The 22,998-nt window shown below is 43.4% G+C and overlaps 1 protein-coding gene across 1 annotated transcript in view; it reads left to right on the top strand.

Moving 5' to 3' along the window:
- LOC126285033 (diacylglycerol lipase-alpha) overlaps positions 1 to 22,998 on the top strand; it is a 591,792-nt gene that overhangs the window by 246,287 nt on the left and 322,507 nt on the right. The window contains exons 12-13 of the mRNA XM_049984357.1: positions 8,523 to 8,761; positions 15,950 to 15,973. Coding sequence (XP_049840314.1) covers positions 8,523 to 8,761; positions 15,950 to 15,973 — 263 coding nt within the window. The remainder of the gene's footprint in view (positions 1 to 8,522; positions 8,762 to 15,949; positions 15,974 to 22,998) is intronic.

The raw sequence follows: 22,998 nt of genomic DNA, 5'->3' as shown, positions 1-22,998 counted from the left end.
AGTACCCACTATATTTATTATTTCTTCGCCATCCGTTACACTTCTAAATGTACAAACCTGAATATGTTGTCTATTTGAACTAGTAGTGACAGCATTTGCAGACAGCCATTCAATAGTAATTTTAAGAATGTTATTTACCATTTCTTCTGTTGCCATGTGTATGTTTGCATTGAATACAATCATAGGGTCATACGCAAAAATAACTAATTGTGCTTGTTCTATCTTAGATGTAAGGTTGTTTTCATACATGAGAAACAATAGCGAACCTAAGACTGAGTCTTGTGGAGCCTCATAAGTGATTGACTCTGGCAGGTGCTGTATTGGCCCTGAAAAGAGATTCGCCATTTAGTACTTAGGCCGTGCCTTACCTTTGTACTTTTGTTCGTAAAAGTCGATCCGCCAGGTGAGTCTCAGATCCACAACTTCTGTACGTATCTCACAGTCAAAGTTATTCCATCGTGATTTCATACAATGTTGGATGTGATATTAAATGGCTAAAAACCAACGAAAACATTCCGTTTATCATCGCTCACGCCAAAACAAGGACATATTACTCCACTTCCAATTGCTGTGGTGTTGTAACCTCACAGTACTACTTAACTGAGTCGAACATAATAATTACTGTGGCACTAACTCACCTAACTAACAGAACGGTCTCCACAATTGTCCACATGTGATCACCTTCAGCTGAGATGGCTTCTTGTAGTTTGGTCGCTTGACATCCATTAAGACAGAATTTATGTTCAAATGGCTCTGAGCACTATGGGACTTCACATCTGAGGTCATCAGTCCCCGAGAACTTAGAACTACTTAAACCTAACGAACCTAAGGACATCACACACATCCATGCCCGAGGCAGGATTCGAACTTGCGACAGTAGCGGTCGCACAGCTCCATCCAGACTGAAGCGCCTAGAACCGCTCGGCCACCTCGGCCGGCTAGAATTTATGTCTTATGAATGAAATGTATATTTTCATAATTTCCTTTTGATTCAGTGGATCAAAATACACTTTTAACACACAAAAATCAGACGCACCAAGAAGGAATTATCCTAATGGGACGGAAATCAGTAATGGGATGAACATGTAGAGACAAACAAATTATTACAGTTTCAGAAAGATTCGATACGTTATTCAAGTGAAATAGCTTCACAAACTGAGTAAGTCAGTCACGTGTTGGTCTACCTCTGGCCCTTTGCATGTAGTTACTTGGTTCGGCGTTGATTGATAGAGTCGCTCGATGTCCTCGTAAGGGATATCGTGCCACATTCTGTCCAACTGGCGAGTTAGATCGTCAAAATCCCGACATGGTCGGAGGGCCTTCCCCATAATTCTACAAACTTTATCAATTTTGGAGAGATCCGGAGACCTTACTGGGCAAGGCATGGATTGGCAAGAACGAAGACAAGCATTACAAACTCTAGCTGTTTACGGGCAGGCATTATCTTTTTCACTATGGAGGTGGAAAAGAATGGATGCCTTCCCTTCCTTGATGTGTTGGTCAGAAGGAAGACTGATGGTACGTTGGGACATTCTGTTTATAGGAAGCCTACTCACACTGACTTGTATCTGCGAGCTGATAGTTGTCACCATCCAGCTCAGCATGAAGGAGTACTTTGTACCTTGGTTCACAAGGCCCACGTTATCTCAGACCCTGAAAGTTTGGCAGCTGAGCTACCACATCTCGAAGTCACCTTTCGTCAGAATGGTTATAGAGAGAGGCAGATCAAACGTGCGTGAGTGACGATAGCAACGAAGTGGCACCTAAGTCTACAGCCTTTTTGCCTTACGCAGGAAGCATTTCCAACAGGATTGGCCGTATTTTGCGGAAATATGATGTGAAATGTGTATTCGACCACTTTCTAAGATTAAGGCCCTGTTGGCGTCCCTAAAAGAATATCTTGGTTTGCATAAGGCTGGGGTATATGGTATTCCTTGCTGTTGTGGCATGTCATACATTGGTCAGACAATCAGGACTGTGGAAGACCGGTGTATTGAACATAAGCGTCACACACGCTTACAACAGCCGAGCAAATCCGCTATTGGAGAACATTGCCTTGACACCGGTCATCCTATGGAATACAACAACACGGAGATTCTGGATTGCACGTCCAGCTATTGGGACAGTGTTATTAGGGAAACTGTTGAAATCAAACTATCAAGCAACCTTACAAACAGAGATGGTGGATTTTGTTTAAATGCTGCTTGGAATCCGGCTCTGTCTCTCATCAAAAACAGAGGGACAGAATTAGTGCCACCTCACCTGTTCATTAATAGTCACTATCGATATTTCTGATGTTGACTGTCTTTGTGTTGACACTTGTTCTGTGTGTGGTATCTTCCTTGTTACTCCTCTGTGAACCGAGGTATGAAATTCCCTTGCATACATCTCCCCCCTTGCAGTTGTGCCTTGAGAATGGCAGGGTGTGCTCCTGTCGAAATATCGGCGGTGGTCGACGACGTCACCCGGCAGCAAACCCGTAAGTTATTTGAACAGGTCACCACATAGCTCCTCAGTTGTCAAGTTTGGAGCTATATGAGCCGGGCACCCCAGCCAGCTCGGAATTTTGGCGATCTAACACTCCAATTGAACAGAATTTGCCACGATGTCCAACAGAACACCCAGCAACTCTACCAATGCCAATCCGAATAACTACTTGCGTAAGAGCCGGAGGTGGACAAGTGCGTTATTGACTTGCTCGATTTGTGAGGCTCTTTCTCTTGAAAAATCATCCAGTTTTTTTCTGAAATTGTAACCATTTGTTTCAAATGTTCAAATTTGTGTGAATTCCTAAGCGACCAAACTGCTGACATCATCGGTCCCTAGACTTACACACTGCTTTAACTAACTTAAGCGAATTTATACTAAGAGCAACACACACAACCATACCCGAGGGAAGACTCGAACCTCCGACGGGAGGGGCCGCGCAGCCCGGGACATGGCGTATCAAACCGCGCGGACACTCTTCGCGGCTAATCATTTGTTTGTCTGTACATGTACATCACATATTCCGATTTCCGTCTCATTAAAATTTTTTTCCCTTAGAAGTATGTATGGGAGGGGGAGCCCACCCGGCTAGCCGTGCGGTCTAACGTGCTGCTTCTCGAGCGGGAAGGCGTGCGAAGCCGCCCGGCCGAGTAGTTTCGCGGTCCGGTGTGCCTGCCAGCCTGTGGATGGTTTTTAAGACGGTTTTCCATCTGCCTCGGCGAATGCAGGCTCGTTCCCCTTATTCCGCCTCAGTTACACTTTGTCGGCCATTGCTGCGCAATCAGTGGCTCCAAGTACACGTACACCATAATTACTCTACTACGCAAACATTGATTGAGGTTACACTCTTCTGGAATGAGACGTTCGTGAGGGGGTCGGGGGTTGTCCACTCGGGGGTCGAACCGCACGACGATAAGCCTGGGATCGGCGTGGGGCAGCGGTGGGGTGAGTGGACTGCTGTAGCGCCCTGCGGGGTTGTGTACCACTGCGGACTACGGCGGCGACGAAGCCTCTCCGTCGTTTCTAGGTCCCCAGTTCAAAACATTCATACATACATTGGAGGCATGGAGTGTTTTTAATGTTCTGGAAGACAAATGGCGACTTGTAAGTAGCCACAACAAATGTTCCATTTCCGACTCTGTTAAAAATCTGCATAATATCGACTTTTAAATCATTTCCTTGAAAGAGGACCACCTGACTACACTTTTTTTTTTTCTTTTCCTTGAGAGCTAGAGGGCAGCCATGGACCCATCTTACCCGTGGGTATTCGCGCCCTCCATGATGATAATATGCATATTAAAAAATACACATCACCAAAAATATTAGAAAAATGGAAACTGAAAGAAGAATAATCTAGTGACTGTTGGGTGGAAATTATTGCACATTGCAATACTAACAATGTGCCTTACACCATATGTCTTAAAATCTTAGAATTTCTTCTTTGTTTATGTTGATCTAACGCCCCTGCTGAACTGGTGTTTTCTCATAAGGTTGGTTTGTGGAACGCTCTTTCAGTTCAGACTTTGAAAGATCTGTTAAATAATAAGGTGGACATGTATTTTTCTTTCTTTTTTTTTTAACAAAATGTTGTGTATTAAAGTGCACTCACTGAAGAAGATCCATTCATCGCAAAATATCAGTGAGAAATAATTCTACAGGGAAAAAAAAAGATAAGAGCCTGTTTAAACTTATACACTGACGAAAAAATAGCGAAAGAAAAAGAAATTAATGTAGACTAATGAAATTGCAGAAAAACTTTTATCTAGGTAACATGTGTAAGTGAAACTTCCTGGCAGATTAAAACTGTGTGCCCGACCGAGACTCGAACTCGGGACCTTTGCCTTTCGCGGGCAAGTGCTCTACCATCTGAGCTACCGAAGCACGACTCACGCCCGGTACTCACAGCTTTACTTCTGCCAGTACCTTGTCTCCCACCTTCCAAACTTTACAGAGGCTCTCCTGCGAACGTTGCAGAACTAGCACTCCTGAAAGAAAGGATAATGCGGAGACATGGCTTAGCCACAGCCTGGGGGATGTTTCCAGAATGAGATTTGCACTCTGCAGCGGAGTGTGCACTGATATGAAACTTCCTGGCAGATTGAAATCTTAGAATTAATTAAAATTAATTAAAAATTAATTAATTAATTAATTAAAAATACACTCCTGGAAATTGAAATAAGAACACCGTGAATTCATTGTCCCAGGAAGGGGAAACTTTATTTACACATTCCTGGGGTCAGATACATCACATGATCACACTGACAGAACCACAGGCACATAGACACAGGCAACAGAGCATGAACAATGTCGGCACTAGTACAATGTATATCCACCTTTCGCAGCAATGCAGGCTGCTATTCTCCCATGGAGACGATCGTAGAAATGCTGGATGTAGTCCTGTGGAACAACTTGCCATGCCATTTCCATCTGGCGCCTCAGTTGGACCAGCGTTCGTGCTGGACTTGCAGACCGCGTGAGACGACGCTTCATCCAGTCCCAAACATACTCAATGGGGGACAGATCCGGAGATCTTGCTGGCCAGGGTAGTTGACTTACACCTTCTAGAGCACGTTCGGTGGCACGGGATACATGCGGACGTACATTGTCCTGTTGGAACAGCAAGTTCCCTTGCCGGTCTAGGAATGGTAGAACGATGGGTTCGATGACGATTGGGATGTACCGTGCACTATTCAGTGTCCCCTCGACGATCACCAGAGGTGTACGGCCAGTGTAGGAGATCGCTCCCCACACCATGATGCCGGGTGTTGGCCCTGTGTGCCTCGGTCGTATGCAGTCCTGATTGTGGCGCTCACCTGCACGGCGCCAAACACGCATACGACCATCATTGGCACCAAGGCAGAAGCGACTCTCATCGCTGAAGACGACACGTCTCCATTCGTCCCTCCATTCACGCCTGACGCGACACCACTGGAGGCGAGCTGCACAATGTTGGGGCGTGAGCGGAAGACGGCCTAACGGTGTGTGGGACCGTAGCCCAGCTTCATGGAGACGGTTGCGAATGGTCCTCGCCGATACCCCAGGAGCAACAGTGTCCCGAATTTGCTGGGAAGTGGCGGTGCGGTCCCCTACGGCACTGCGTAGGATCCTACGGTCTTGGCGTGCATCCGTGCGTCGCTGCGGTCCGGTCCCAGGTCGACGGGCACGTGCACCATCCGCCGACCACTGGCGACAACATCGATGTGCTGTGGAGACCTCACGCCCCACGTGTTGAGCAATTCGGCGGTACGTCCACCCGGCCTCCCACATGCCCACTATACGCCCTCGCTCAAAGTCCGTCAACTGCACATACGGTTCACGTCCACGCTGTCGCAGCATGCTACCAGTGTTAAAGACTGCGATGGAGCTCCGTATGCCACAGCAAACTGGCTGACACTGACGGCGGCGGTGCAAAAATGCTGCGCAGCTAGCGCCATTCGACGGCCAACACCGCGGTTCCTGGTGTGTCCGCTGTGCCGTGCGTGTGATCATTGCTTGTACAGCCCTCTCGCAGTGTCCGGAGCAAGTATGGTGGGTCTGACACACCGGTGTCAATGTGTTCTTTTTTCCATTTCCAGGAGTGTAATTAAAAAGATTAAAATCTGCCAGGAAGTTTCATATGAGCGCATATTCCGCTGCAGAGTGAAAATCTCATTCCGGAAACATGTGTAAGTGGTTAACACTGCAAGATCACAGGTTAATGCAAGCGCGAGAAAAGCCATTGCATTTGTGAAATGCTCGTACATTACAACTGGTGTAACAGCCAGAATGTCCAATGCAAGCCTGCAAACGCGCACGCACTGTGTTGTACAGGTGCCGTATGTCAGTTTGTGAGTATTGCTCCACTTGTTCGGTCGTTACAGTGGTGGTTAACGGTGGTTGTGGTTGACGCTGGAGTTGTCATCCGATGATGTCTCATAAGTCCTCTGCTGGAGACAGATCTGATGTTAGGGCAGACCAGGGCAAAGTGTCGACACTGCAGAGCATCCTGGGTAACAACAGTGGCATGACGCGAGCGTTATCCTGTTGGAAAACGTCCCCTGAGATGCTTTTCGTGAATGCCAGGACGACAGCTCGAATCACCAGACTGACGTACAAATTTGGAAGTCAGGGTGGCGTGGGATAACCACGACAGTGCTTCTGCTGTCAAACGAAATCGGATCAGAGACCACAACGGTGGCTGTAAATCCAGTGTGTCCTGCGTCAAGACAGGTTGGTTGCAGGCCCTGAACTGAGCTCCTCCTCGGCACCGAGAAAGGACCAGCTTTCACAGAAAACACAACAGACCTCCACCCTGCCCTCCAGTGAGCTCTCGCTTAACGCCACCGAAGTCTGAAACGACGGTGGGTTGGGGACAGTGGAATGTACGCTACAGGTTGTCTGGCTCGGACCTGTCCTTGAAGAAACCGATTTGTAACAGTTCGTTGTGTCACTACGATGCCAACTGCTGCTCAGATTGCTGCTGCAAGTGCAGCACGGTGAGCCAGAGCCGTACAATACGCCGGACACGATCGTCTTCCCTCTCGGCAGTGCCACGTCACCGCCCTGATCCCGGTCTTCTTGCGACCGTATATCCACATGACCACCGCTGCCAGCAATCACGTACAGTGGCTACATTTCTGCCAAGTCGTTCTGCAGTTCCGCAGACGGAACATCCAGCTTCATGTAGCCGTGGTACAGCGCCACTTTCAAACTCACTGAGGTGTAGATGATGTCTTTGGCGCCTTACAGGCATTCTTGATTAACATCAGCGCACCACGTCCAGTCGCAAAGGTAAATAACGGCCACGACTGTTACAGCGCGTATTTAAAGCAAAACCTGATTTGGACCCTCATAGTGGCTCTATCAGCGCCACTATTACGCCACTGTCGTGGAATTTGAGTAGACACCATCTCTACAATGTAGAAACACACCTACCAGCTTTCGTTTATGTCACACAACTCTTTCTTGGTGTCGCGAAATTTTTTGCGTAAGTGTATTTCCAAATAACTTATTTTACTGAATGAATTAAAGTCAAAGTGAAAAAAATACAAAAAAAGCTGATTACACAGTACAAATAATAAATTTAAAATTTTACATTCCGAGCTTTCTTGGCAACAAGAATGGTTATGATCTCATCACACTTTATGGAAGCAGCTCGTTTGTATTCTGTTGAAATTCTCAGATTTGTTAACGTTTATTCAGAAACCGTGCTCCTCAGATAAGTTTTAATTGATTTAAGCTTCATCAGAAACACTCTTCTCCAGAGCAAACGCAACCTGGGGTAGTAAGGCTGTGATATGATATATATATATTGCATACCAGAAAAAACTTAAAACAATGAATTTGAGTTTCCTCTTATTCTTTAAAGTAGTTTTCGCCTCAGTTTTTGTTTCTGGTGTTGTCAAGTTATAAGTTTCAATTCCTCCAAATGCTTTATAAATTCGTCTAAATGCTTGTAAACAGCCTCTACTGGCTCTGCATATCACATTCTCTTGTTCCCTGACCCCCAATCCCTAGAGCTGGTGCTGTCGTGGGAGAAAGCACCGTGCCATATATATGATGCACAGCGTTTCTACCACGTGTCAGTCCACTGTGCGGTGATTTTGTTGTGTGGCGATTCCGTAGTACCATAACTTTGTCGTATGGCGATTTTGTCACGTGGCGATTTTGTCGCGTGGCGATTTTGCGGCGCGGTGATTTTGTGGCATGGCGATTTCGCCACGGGGCGATTTCGTCGCGCGGCGATTTCGTCTCGCGGCGATTTCGTCTCGCGGCGATTTCGTCTCGCGGCGATTTCGGCGCGCGGCGATTTCGTCGCCCGGCGATTTCGTCGCGCGGCGATTTCGTCGCGCGGCGATTTCGTCGCGTGGCGATTTCGTCGCGTGGCGATTTTGCCGCGCGGCGATACTTTCGCGCGACAATTCCGCCGTACGGCGAACTGTTGCGTGCCTTCTATCGAGTGTAATTTCTGAAACACCGCACAGCCAAATCCACCGACCTGCGCGTAGCAGCTTCAAGGGCGTGAGGTGACGCACGTGGCCTGCCTGTGCCCGCAGTGGAAGACCATCTTCTGCAGCGCGGTGTGCTGCGGCTGCGCGCCGATGCCGACGTCGGCGGCGGAGCTGCAAGGCGACTCCAGCCTGTGCGAGTACCGGCGCGAGCGGCAGGCGGCGCGGGCGGCGGGTGCGGCCGCCGTTCACCCCTCTGACCCTAGCATCGCGCTCACCGTGCACCAGCCGCTCTACCCGCCGGGCCGCATCATACACGTGGTGCGGCACCACCCCTCCAAGGGAGAGTGAGTACCGCCGGCACAGCTGAGCTAGCTGCAGCGGCGCTGCTATCCGATCACATTTCGTCCGAGTACATAAAACACGGATAACAGGTTGTGCATCACTCATTTGAAGCGCTCTCAGTCAACTAAATACAGGAAACAAATACCAATATGTCGTTTTCGAACATTTTTATGCCATCCTTTCTGATGGCCACCCCTACAAGTAACAATCAAACACCAGCAACTTGACCTCGTATTTTAAGGAGAGAAAAATCGCACTTGTAATCTATCAGCCCCGTAATTGGTGTCGCACGAAAATTTGCATCATACTTCCGACAGTACACATTTATGACCTTCTGACATACAGCTTTTAAACAACACGCCAGCTGTCTGCCTGTTTGCAGGTGCCTGATGCCCGAGTGCCAAGTACTGTACAGTGGTGTGACAACCAGTGCCATCCTATTCGGAAAGTGTCAAGTAATGATCAGTGGTTTGACAACCAGCACCCTCCTATTTGTGGGGTCTAGAAGGTGAGGGACGATTGTCATGGAGGGGAACACATCTGCAAAAACTCTCTTGAAATCTAGTTCGAGAACATGTTTTACACAATAGAGCACGGTACTTAATATGTCGACCACATGCACATATATGTTCAGTATTATGCCTCAGATTCGAAATGAATAAACGTAAGCAACTGAACAATTATTATCAAATGTTGTCCATTATTTTCATTTTACAATTTAATCAGGCAGGTCACATTGAAGAACAATGCAACTTCTTCACCTTAATAGCATCAGCTTTCCAACCCATAGAAAATAACGCACAACAGTGATGTTGCTAATTAAACAGCTCTACGTTACTTCTCTAATGACACATTTGCTTGTTGGTCCACTAGCAGTGTGAAAAAAAAACCCAGCTCATTCCCCTGTACACCACTTCACCCTCAGGTGCTGAGCTGTTGCAGGAGGAAGGGGGGAGTGACGAACAATCAGCACACTCGAACTTTAAAATCTGTACATTCAGCAGGTCATGCCTGTATATTAGCCGAATTACGGCCCAAATTTTCGCACAGAATCGATTGCTGGTGCTTGCATCTTGTTAGTGTGCTTTTTCTCCTTAAAATAAGAGATAAAGTTAGTGATGTTTCCTTCAAATTTTACCTTATTCTCACACTATTTTTATACAAAAAAATGAGTCATTTGCAAACAAAAATTTTGTTGAAATTGCTTCAGCTGTTCATAGGTTACACTTTTATGTCGCCTCTTTTTGCGTCCTCTTTCAACGATAGCGATGCTAGGGCTAAACAGACTTGAGAAAACTTCTAGTTGGTAATGATTGCCACCTAACTGTAAATATAGAAAAATGTATGTTAATGCAGATGGGTAGTGAAAACAAACCCGCAGCTTTCAGATACAGCACTGGTAATGTCCTGCTTGACACAGACATGTCACTTAAATATCTGACTGTAATGTTACGAATCGATATGAAATGGAATGAGCATGGGAGGATTATGATAGGAAAGGCAAACGGCTGGCTTTGGTTTATTGGGAGAATTGTAGGAAACAGTGGTTCATCTGTAAAGGAGACCACTTATAGCATGATCACATATAGCATCACCTATTCTCAAGTACTGATTGAGTGTTTGGGATCCATACCAGGCTGGATTGAAATAATACATAGAAACAATTCAGATTTGGGTTTCTAGATTTGCTACTAGTAGGTCTGAACAACACCCAAGACTTAAGGAAATAGTTTAGGAATTGAAATGGAAATCACTGTAAGGAAGTCGATGTTCTTTTTGAGGAACACTATTGTCAGAATTTAAATAACTGGCATTTAAAGCTGACTGCAGAATGATCCTGTTGCCTCCAACATACAATGCATGTAAGGACTGCAAAAATAAATTACGAGAAATTACGGCTCATACAGAGGGATATAGATAGTACTGCCACAGTAACTTTTTCCAAATAGCAGCTGATACATGTGCCATGTTTGGTAGAAATTGCTACAGGAATTACTGAGATATGCTGATGTGCCTCTGTCTTTCCACCACCCTACCTACAGGGTAAAATATTATTGTGTCATCAATGAGCCTAGCAGCACTACAAATTGTACACCCAGTACTAAGATCAGCCTTTATATAATATCTAGCCCTCACATCCCCCCCTGACTGCAGCAGGGATAGTCATATATATATATAATGTGGTTGAAATTGTTCCAGACATTCCTGAGTTATGCTTTCAGCTCAACCCCCACCCCCAAGGAGATGTATGGTTCTTACCATCAGAGCACTTCTTTCCACTTAGTAAGTGGTATGTGAACCAAGTTTAGTTGAAATTGATCCTGCGATTTAGAATGACATGTGAAACATACATAAGTACAAGCAATGAAAAATCCTTGTTGGAATAATGATAATGTTATGAAAACCATAGTTGCTACTCACCATATAGCCGAGACGCTGAGTCACAGATAGGCAGTACAAAAAGACTGTTAAACAAGTAAGCTTTTGGCCAAAAAAGGCCTCCATCAGAGTTAGACAACACACACACACACACACACACACACACACACACACACACACACACACACACACACACACACACACACACACACACTTATGACCACAATCACTGGCTGCTGAGGCCAGACTGTTTTCTTAATATTGTCATTATTCCATGCTGTGTTTTCCATAGTTTGATTTTACCTAAAGTGTTTCCTTCAATCCCTTAACCTATTGCTATTTTCCTTTGTTACTATTTTCTAACTCATTCCTATACTATGTGCCCATCCTTCTTTCTCTTCTTCCTTCCTAACTGTACTGTGTGCTTTAATTGCATGCCACACTGTATCAAACATCTTGTTCATGCTCAGCTGATGGCCACGAGACTGTGCCGATAGTTGGTGCAGCATCTTGGGTCCCATATTGCTCCCACTGACATCATTAATCCCAGAACTCCAACTTAATCACTCTTCCTGTGTCACTTGCATGTTACTTTCCGTACCTTCCTGTGCCACCACATCCTACGACTCCATCTCTCTTATTCCAGTTCACGCATACTAACTTCACCTAATCTAGTCAAATATGCTGTCACTCTCCTTCACACTTGCCCACCTACAGACCTCCTACCCACATTTCAATCTTGTTATTTATTTTTTCTTTGGTTTCATTGTGTTTTCACGTCAATTTCAGTTGGTTTTCACCTTTCACTGTTGGCCTACTAGTCCGGAGCTCGTGGTCTCATGGTAGCGTTCTTGCTTCCCAAGCGTGGGGTCCCAGGTTCGATTCCTGTCGGGGTTGGGGATTTTCACCTGCCTCGAGATGACTGGCTGTTGTTGTGTCATCTTTGTCATCATCATTCATCCCCATTATGGTCAGAGGAAGGCAATGGCAAACCGCCTTCGCTAGGACCTTGCCTAGTGCAGCGGTGTGGGTCCCCCGCATTGTCCCCTACGCTTTGTCAAGGAGTATGGGACCCCATCATCATCATGGGCCCACCCTCTCAGATTTCATCTTGTTTCCTCACACTTCATCCATTTCATCCTTTCCATAAAAATAATCTGGCCTCAGCAGCCAAAGGTTACTTGTTTGATAGTCTTTTTGTTGTGCCTATCTGCAACTCAGCATCTTTGCTGTATGGTTAGTAGCAACTATCCTTTTCATAATGTGTCATACATAAGTATAACGTTTTTACCTCCAACCCACCCCTCTGAGAGATAGATGCTTCTAATAATCACAGCACTTATTTTCAGTGTTTTGTATAGGGCCCATCAAGTTTCATTTGAAATTGATCCTGCAATTTAGGAGGAGATGTGAAATGTACATACTATGATTTTTTTAACAAATACTTGAATGACATACAGTATATGGAAAACAATACATGGAGATTAAGAGATCAAATATGTTCTGTTAGTTTTTATATAGCTTTTAAGAAATACAATCACATTGGCATTTCATAGCACTAAATGAATTCTTCGGAAAGTACCTAGAACAGGTACTTTGGAAGCCCATATGTGATGGAAATATATTTGATCTACTGGCAGCAAACAGACCTGACTTCTTTGAGGGCATCCACTGGCAACAGTGAGCATAAGGTAACTATAACAGCAATAATTGCCAAAGTACAAAGTCCAACTAAAACAAGTAAAAAGATTTAGCTGCTCAGACCCAGATAAATGGGCTGTACTGTTGTGCCTCAATGAGAAGCTTGTAACACAGAGCTCTGAATGAGTCAGAAGTTTTGTGTCTCTGCGAGCATTTTGATACATTTAGCTCTGGAGAGTAGTGTCTAGAGGAACTGTGGCTCAAGAGTAAAATAATAGTGGACCATATACTGGATAGATGTGCATGTAACAGAGAAGGTAATGATGGAAAGGACCCTCCATGGTACAGAATTACTGTGAAACTTCTTAACAAACAGAGGCTATTGCATAATAATCTGTAAAATGGAGCACACAACTATATACATGAAGATAATGAAACTCCATTTATCATTAACTATTCAATGACTATCATACCAAAAAGATCTGTCAGAAAACTCAAAGACATTATTGTCAAATACAAAGACAGTCATTGGCATCAAAGTTAGTGTCCAGACTCTCAAAGACGACACAGCAACTGAAATTATAGGTAATAAAACAAAAGCAGAAACACTGAACTCCATTTTCAAATGTCTCTTTGCAAAGTAAAATCAAAGGGTATTGTTCCAATTCAATTCTTACACCAGTGCAAAGCTGTATGATTTAGATGATAGTATTAATGGTACTGATAAATACTTGAAACTGCTAAAATTTAACAAAGATTCATGCCTGATAAATACCTATTTGTTTTGCATAGAATTTGCAGACCAGGTACCTTCTTAATATACCCTCAATCAAGAAACTGTGCCCACTAGTTGGAAAAAAGCATGGATCACACCAGTCTGCGGGAGGGGTAGCATAAGTAATTCACTAAACTACCATCCCTGTCTGCTGATATCTTGACATGAATAACATCCACCTGTTGTAAGATTCTACAACATATTTTAAACTCAAACTAATGAAGTGTCTCAAACAGAAGAAAATTCTCCATACTCAGCACACAGTGTACATTACTGACATCTGTAGAAACCAGGAATCTAGTCTCAAGATATTTATTTCTACCTGTTATGTATGATGGTATATGACAAATGCTGTCACAAGCCATATAATCTCACATACCTTTTAATATTCTTCCAAATGTTGACAGCTATTGCATTTTCAGAGTATTAACTATTTCAAAATGACTTAAAAGTCAAAACTGCAATTGTGAACATCATAATAAATAATCTAGTCCATGGCAAAAATGTTCTCATTTAAAAAAGACTAACTACATTGCTTAACTATATTATGAAAAGTTGCCACTCACCATAGAGTGGAGATGCTGAGTCACAGATAGATACAACAAAAAGACTGTAACAAATAAAGCTTTCAGCCCATAAGGCTTTCATCAAAAATAGACACCACACACACACACACACACACACACACACACACACACACACACACACACACACACACACACGTGCAAATTTAACTCACACATGCACATGACTGCAGTTACAAAAACTGTAGCCACGCTCCGTGAGACAGTAGTCCTGTGTGTGAGTTGCTTTTGTGTGTGTGTGTGTGTGTGTGTGTGTGTGTGTGTGTGTGTGTGTGTGAATTGTCCACCTTCACTGCTTCTTTTATTTAATGTTGTTTACACATCTATCTACTATTGACCATGCTGTACTTGACTTTATACCTGCAAATGCATGTTGACATTGCTTAGTTTTAATTTTCAACTGCAGGAAGTCCTCCAGAATCCTTGAGTTGGAAGGCAGGTGTAGATAATTCTTCATTTTGGGTTCTCTTCAGGAAACCCTGTCTGCCATTAATCCAGTAAATAAATATTGGCAGATGCAAGATGTAGGAAGATGCAGGAATCACAAAATGCCACAAATCAAGAGAGGAATTTCAAATCAGTTCATCTATATCATGCAGCACAGAAGGGGAAAGAAGGTGCAAACAGTATGTTGCAACAAATCAGTATTTAAATCTGATTCGAGAACCAGTAATTTTCCAAAACTAGTATATTATTACAAGAAAAGCAACCTGTTACTATTATATTTCGAGGAGAACAGTACAATGATGAACTTGTTACAAGGAATATAGGAAACTATAAATTACAGTGTTCTTTCTGCAATTAATATTCACCTTTAATAATCCTTTTATGTGCCTTAAATTTGATTTTAGCTGCAATTTAAAATGGAGTGCCAACAGTAAGCCCAGATTCACAACAGCATGGCAATAACTGTAGTAACAGTAGGCATAACAAAATGTCATCACATAAAATGTTTCCAGTGACTAATTTCAAACTCTCAAATACCAAGATATAAAGCTCCGTATTATAGTTCTGCTCATTTTTGGCCTACAAATTATGTTAAAATAATGGAATACTCCAGCTCTTGAATAAATATATGCTCCTAAAGTTTCATACAAGCTAAATATTATAATGCTTACCTCTCCTCTCGACAGAAGCAGTTTTCACCAATAACGTGAACACTGCCATTTTTTACTTCTTCCACAGTTAACAACAATGAACAAGCCTTGTGTAAGTGTTGAAATAATGTTTTGGAGTACCATGAAACAGCTTGTCAACATAAGATAAAATTACCTATTAATCTGTATCAATCAGTTTCTATATTTACTATATTTTCCTTTCTGGAATTGCAAAGGTATATTACTATTATTACATGTGTGATGGACATTTAACTGTTTCTTGTGGCATAAATGTTTGTGTCTAGCATACTAATTTAAACAAATGTCCCTAAATATACAAGATCAATAATAACTCTTTTGTTAAAACTAGCCTATAAAGAGTCAATGAATACAAAAATAATAAAAATAATTGCAACCTGTAATCACAAGGATATTCTTTCACTTTACTTCTTCATAAAAAATAATTTGTCTGTATAACTAGAATTAGACTCACTGAGATGTATGTATTCATGCTGCATTTGCTAAAAGACATGCTCACAGACAGCAGGCCTAAACTATTAATAAGGATAATAAATATCACACACACACACACACACACACACACACACACACACACACACACACACACACACACACCACATTACTGTTATTACTGACTCACAAGTCCTGAATTAGTAGCCCTTATTATAGTACGTTTCTATTTTTCCTTTGTAGGCAGAAATATGAGAAGCGATGGAGGTATGTAACCTGCCCACAATACTTCTGTGCATTTCTTCTTCTGAGATGCACATTAATGAGGGTATTTAAAGCATGCACATTGGAGTTTCCCATTCTGTGACTGGAAGCATGTGCTCTTGCATCAAAATTTCCCACAGCAGATTGTATCTTCATTCGAATAGTAATGCTAAAAAGCAGCATATTTAATGGAATATTAAAAACATAAGTTCCATACTCAAAAAATTGCAGGATAATAATATTTGTCATGGATAAAGTGTTTTACGTACTAAAGTGTGAATAAGTAATTTCAGTTTTGTGACTAGCTCTGAGATGAATGAAGTTTTGAATGCATAAAGTCAGTACTCATGGTATAATATGATGCCTGCTGTTTTGATACTCAATGTATACTAGAGCTGCATCCATACTGAAATTAGTTTCCAAGTACTTTTGCCACATTTTCCAGAAAGTTTATTACTATCCTGCAGTTCTACTTCCTCTATTTTCCCTGTAATTTAAACAACATTTAATAGACATATTTGTAAATAAACAAATCATTTGTTGCTTGATGTAGTATTGGACACTGTACAGTACTTCAATATTACTTCCAGGAAGCCCTTTTTGAACTTTCCAGATGCATGTTATACATTTTGACTTGCAACCTTATTCTATAGCCTTTACGGATTTGTGGTTCCTGTAGAGACACTGTGTCAAATTATGGTATATACTTTCTTCAGTAATTTATAATAGAGGAACCAAGGGAAAATTCATCAGTTTATAGGATATAAATACCACTTGCCTGTCCTCTGTAACCAAAAATACAATATAGCAGGAACATTAATATAATAATGATTAACAAATATGCATCCAAGAAATAATGTGAAATGAAATAAAATGTGTGAATAAATCTTTCATCAAAATTCAGTCAGTGATCTCAAAAGAAATACATTTGCTCAACGTGTGTCATCAGTTCTAATATGTTTGTCTACCATGCAGCAGGGCCAGGTTCACTTCTTGGCTGCGTTGGAGATTTTCTCTGCTTGTGGACTGGGAGTCATGTTGTATTCATCATCATCGATGCACAAGTCACCCAGTGTGGCATCACATGAAATAAGACTTGTAACCTGGCAACCGAACTTCCTGGCCATCAGTTCCACACAATCATTTCATTTTTTTTTATCAACTCTAGCAACAATTCCAATTTTTATTATGCAACAATCAGTTTCATTTTACAACATCATAAAATTTTGATGATTAATCAGCACAGTCACCACTAAAACATGGAAGTCCATTTAATGTGATTGTGTTACTTCCCTAGTATACTATTAAAAATAAAATATTTTTGCATTCAATAATAACTGTCTCTTGATAAACATCTGTATAACAATTTCTCACTAGTATTTATGTGTGGCAGAAGAGGGAAAATTCACCCAAATAAATTTAACACTACATACTGATATATAACTCTGCAACAAAATTAATAAGATTTTTTTTTAAGTAGATGAATACAAGGTGTGTGAGAAAAGTAATGAGACTGAAAACACTGTAAGCAATCTGGCAATGCTGTGTTATTCTATTTGTGTAGACAGATATGTTCATCCCTTCCAGGAGCTCAGTGCAAGTATCAGTTCCATAAAGTCATCGCGTGTTTTTCCAGACCACCATGAAGGAAAATGAGTTTCTGTTGTGTGTTACAAAAATGGGAAAACAGAATTTACAACAATGTTATGCCTTGAAGCTTTATGATATCATGAAGAATCCATGAGTATGACTTCTGAAAAGTGGAAACAGACCTATGGGAAAATTCAATTTTAAAAGAATAAGGTTCCCTAGCAAAAATTAGTTTGGGAAAATAGAGAACACATTGAAGATGAGCCTCACTCAGGGAGACAATCAAATTAAAAAACCGACATAAATGTTGAATGTGTACTTGCTCATGTGAGATCTTGTTCCTCCATGACAAAATTTCACCCAAGTGTTTTACAAAGACATCCTTGAAAGACTCGGGAAAAGGGTGAACTGAATGAGATGAGACATTGCAGACAAATGGATACTGCATCCTGTCAATGATCCATTTCACACATCCACTTGAGTCTCATAATTTCTGATCTTAAAAGGCATTCCTGTAGTTCCACATCCCCCTATTCCTGTTCTCATGATCTGAGTCCTTGTGACATTTTTCTTTTCCTGAAATTGAAAAAGTCCTATAAGGACATCATTTTGGGACTCTGGAGAAACGCCCTGAGAACAATGAGTCTGCCAGTGTAAAACTATTGGGAAGTACTTTGGAGGCGACAATAAAAACTTTAGTAGATAAAAAATCAATCTCATTACTTTTTTAATACACCTCATATTAATTACACTTTTTACAATCATAACATTTCAGTTTGTGAGTGATATTTCTGTTATCTTCCATAAAGTAGATGACCTATCTAATCTGCGGATAAAAGTTCAAAACATGCTATTTCTCCACCCACAAAGCAAATATTTCATATTTATGTTAACATATAAATCATCAAGTACTCATGTAATCATAGTTTCTATGCTCCTGGTTCAATCTTATAAATAGGAACTAACACATATATCTAAAAACAAAGATGTAAATAAAATAGAAAGAAACTTCCACGTGGGAAAAATGTATTAAAAACAAAGATTCCAAGACTTACCAAGCGGGAAAGTGCCGGTGATAGGCACAATAAATAAAACACACAAACACACACACAGAATTTCTAGCTTTCGCAACCGATGGTTGCTTCTTCAGGAAAGAGGGAAGGTGAGGGAAATACAAAATGATGTGGGTTTTAATGAAGAGGGTAAGGAGTCATTCCAAACCCGGGAGTGGAAAGACTTCCCTTAGGGAGAAAAAAGGACAGGTGTACACTCGCACACACACACACACATATCCATCCGCACATACACAGACACAAGCAGACATTTGTAAAGGCAAAGAGTTCGGGCAGAGATGTCAGTCAAGGTGGAAGTACAGAGGCAAAGAAGTTGTTGAAAGACAGGTGAGGTATAAGCAGCGGCAACTTGAAATTAGCGGAGGTTGAGGCCTGGCGGATATCAAGAAGAGAGGATATACTGAAGGGCGAGTTCCCATCTACGGAGTTCGGATAGGTTGGTGTTGGTGGGTAGTATCCAGATAACCCGGATGGTGTAACACTGTGCCAAGATGTGCTGGCCGTACACCAAGGCATGTTTAGCCACAGGGTGATCCTTATTACCAACAAACACTGTCTGCCTGTGTCCATTCATGCGAATGGACAGTTTGTTGCTGGTCATTCCAACATAGAAAGCGTCACAGTGTAGGCAGGTCAGTTGGTAAATCACATGGGTGCTTTCACACGTGGCTCTTCCTTTGATCGTGTACACCTTCCGGGTTACAGGACTGGAGTAGGTGGTGGTGGGAGGGTGCATAGGACAGGTTTTACACCGGGGGTGGTTACAAGGGTAGGATCCAGAGGGTAGGGAAGGTGGTTTGGGGATTTCATAGGTATGAACCAAGAGGTTACGAAGGTTAGGTGGACGGTGGAAAGACACTCTTGGTGGAGTGGGGAGGATTTCATGAAGGATGGATCTCATTTCGGGGCAGGATTTTAGGAAGTCGTATCCCTGCTGGAGAGCCACATTCAGAGTCTGATCCAGTCCCGGGAAGTATCCTGTCAAAGTGGGGCACTTTTAGGGTTCTTCTGTGAGAGGTTCTGGGTTTGAGGGGATGAGGATGTGGCTCTGGTTATTTGCTTCTGTACCAGGTCGGGAGGGTAGTTGCGGGATGTGAAAGCTGCTTTTAGGTTGTTGGTGTAATGGTTCAGGGATTCAGGACTGGAGCAGATTCGTTTGCCATGTAGGCATAGGTTGTAGGGAAGGGACCGTTTGATATGGAATGGGTGGCAGCTGTCATAATGGAGGTACTGTTGCTTGTTGGTGGGTTTGATGTGGATGGATGTGTGAAGCTGGCCATTGGACAGATGGAGGTGAACGTCAAGGAAAGTGGCATGGGATTTGGAGTAGGACCAGGAGAATCTGATGTAACCAAAGCAGTTGAGGTTGGAGAGGACATTCAGGAGTTGTTCTTCACTGTGAGTCCAGATCATGAAGATGTTGTCAATAAATCTGTACCAAACTTTGGGTTGGCAGGCTTGGGTAACCAAGAAGGCTTCCTCTAAGCGACCCATAAATAGGTTGGCATACGAGGGGGCCATCCTGGTACCCATGGCTGTTCCCTTTAATTGTTGGTATGTCTGGCCTTCAAAAGTGAAGAAGTTGTGGGTCAGGATGAAGCTGGCTAAGGTGACGAGGAAAGAGGTTTTAGGTAGGGTGGCAGGTGATCAGCGTGAAAGGAAGTGCTCCATTGCACTGAGGCCCTGCACGTGCGGGATATTTGTGTATAGGTAAGGGGCATCAATGGTTACAAGGATGGTTTCCAGGGGTAACAGACTGGGTAAGGATTCCAGGCGTTCAAGAAAGTGGTTGGTGTCTTTGATGAAGGATGGGAGACTGCATGTAATGGGTTGAAGGTGTTGATCTACGTAGGCAGAGATACGTTCTGTGGGGGCATGGTAACCAGCTACAATGGGGCTTCCGGGATGTTTCGGTTTGTGAATTTTAGGAAGTAGGTAGAAGGTAGGAGTGCGAGGTGTCGGTGGGTTCAGGAGTTTGATGGAGTCAGTTGAAAGGTTTTGTAGGGGCCTAAGGTTCTGAGGATTCCTTGGAGCTCTGCCTGGACATCAGGTATGGGATTACCTTGGCAAACTTTGTATGTAGAGTTGTCTGAAAGCTGACGCAGTCCTTCAGCCACATACTCCCGATGATCAAGTACCACGGTCGTGGAACCCTTGTCAGCCGGAAGAATGATGATGGATCGGTCAGCTTTCAGACCACGGATAGCCTGGGCTTCGGCTGTGGTCATGTTGGGAGTAGGATTAAGGTTTTTCAAGAAAGATTGAGAGGCAAGGCTGGAAGTGAGAAATTCCTGGAAGGTTTGGAGAGGTTGATTTTGAGGAAGAGGAGGTGGGTGATGGAGGATGGAACTTTTCCAGGCAGGGTTCAATTTGGATAGTGTCTTGGGGAGCTGGATCATTAGGAGTGAAATCAGGATTATTTTTCTTTGTTGCAAAGTGATATTTCCAGCAGAGACTACAAGTGTAGGGCAGTAAATCTTTGACAAGGGCAGTTTGGTTTAACCTGGGAGTGGGGCTGAGGGTGAGGCCTTTGGATAGGACAGAGGTTTTGGATTGGGAGGGAGGTTTGGAGGAAAGGTTAACTATTGAATTGGGGTGTTGTGGTTCCAGATTGTGTTGACTAGAATTTTGAGGTGTTGGGGGGAGTGGAGCTGGAATATCACTATGCCACGATGAAAAATAATCCTGATCCCACTCCTAATGATCCAACTCCCCAAGACACTATCCAAATTGAACCCTGCCTGGAACAGTTCCGTCCTCCATCACAGTGGGACGCACCTCCTCTTCCTCAAAATCACCCTCTCCAAACCTTCCAGGAATTTCTCACTTCCAGCCTTGCCTCTCAATCTTTCTTGAAAAACCTTAATCCTACTCCCAACACCACCACAGCTGAAGCCCAGGCTATCCGTGGTCTGAAAGCTGACCGATCCATCATCATTCTTCCGGCTGACAAGGGTTCCACGACCGTGGTACTTGAACATCGGGAATATGTGGCTGAGGGACTGCGTCAGCTTTCAGACAACTCTACATACAAAGTTTGCCAAGGTAATCCCATACCTGATGTCCAGGTGGAGCTTCAAGGAATCCTCAGAACCTAAGGCCCCCTACAAAACCTTTCACCTGACTCCATCAAACTCCTGACCCCACCGACACCTCGCACTCCCACCTTCTACCTACTTCCTAAAACTCACAAACCCAAACATCGCAGCCGCCCCATTGTAGCTGGTTACCAAGCCCCCACAGAATGTATCTCTGCCTACGTAGATCAACACCTTCAACCCATTACATGCTGTCACCCACCCTTCATCAAAGACACCAACCACTTTCTTGAATGCCTGGAATCCTTACCCAGTCTGTTACCCCTGGAAACCATCCTTGTAACCATTGATGCCACTTACCTATACACAAATATCCCACACGTCTAGGACCTTGCTGCAATGGAGCACTTCCTTTCACGCTGATCACCTGCCACTCTACCTAAAACCTCTTTCCTCGTCACCTTAGCCAGCTTCAATCTGACCCACAACTTCTTCACTTTTGAAGGCCAGACATACCAACAATTAAAGGGAACAGCCATGGGTACCAGGATGGCCCCCTCGTATGCCAACCTATTTATGGGTCGCTTAGAGGAAGCCTTCTTGGTTACCCAAGCCTGCCAACCCAAAGTTTGGTACAGGTTTATTGACAACATCTTCATGATCTGGACTCACAGTGAAGAACAACTCCTGAATTTCCTCTCCAACCTCAACTGCTTTGGTTACATCAGATTCACCTGGTCCTACTCCAAATCCCATGCCACTTTCCTTGATGTTCACCTCCATCTGTCCAATGGCCAGCTTCACACATCCATCCACATCAAACCCACCAACAAGCAACAGTACCTCCATTATGACAGCTGCCACCCATTCCATATCAAACGGTCCCTTCCCTACAACCTATGCCTTCATGGCAGATGAATCTGCTCCAGTCCTGAATCCCTGAACCATTACACCAACAACCTGAAAGCAGCTTCCACATCCCGCAACTACCATCCTGACCTGGTACAGAAGCAAATAACCAGAGCCACTTCCTCATCCCCTCAAACCCAGAACCTCTCACAGAGGAACCCTAAAAGTGCCCCACTTTGACAGGATACTTCCCGGGACTGGATCAGACTCTGAATGTGACTCTCCAGCAGGGATACGACTACCTAAAATCCTGCCCCGAAATGAGATCCATCCTTCATGAAATCCTCCCCACTCCACCAAGAGTGTCTTTCCACCGTCCACCTAACCTTCGTAACCTCTTGGTTCATACCTATGAAATCCCCAAACCACCTTCCCTACCCTCTGGCTCCTACCCTTGTAACCACCCCCGGTGTAAAAC

This window comes from Schistocerca gregaria, chromosome 8 (genome assembly GCF_023897955.1).
Source record: "Schistocerca gregaria isolate iqSchGreg1 chromosome 8, iqSchGreg1.2, whole genome shotgun sequence".
In the NCBI taxonomy this organism is placed as follows: Eukaryota; Metazoa; Arthropoda; class Insecta; order Orthoptera; family Acrididae; genus Schistocerca; species Schistocerca gregaria.
Note: the sequence above shows the minus strand (reverse complement) of the source record. Positions and strands in the feature narration are given on the sequence as shown.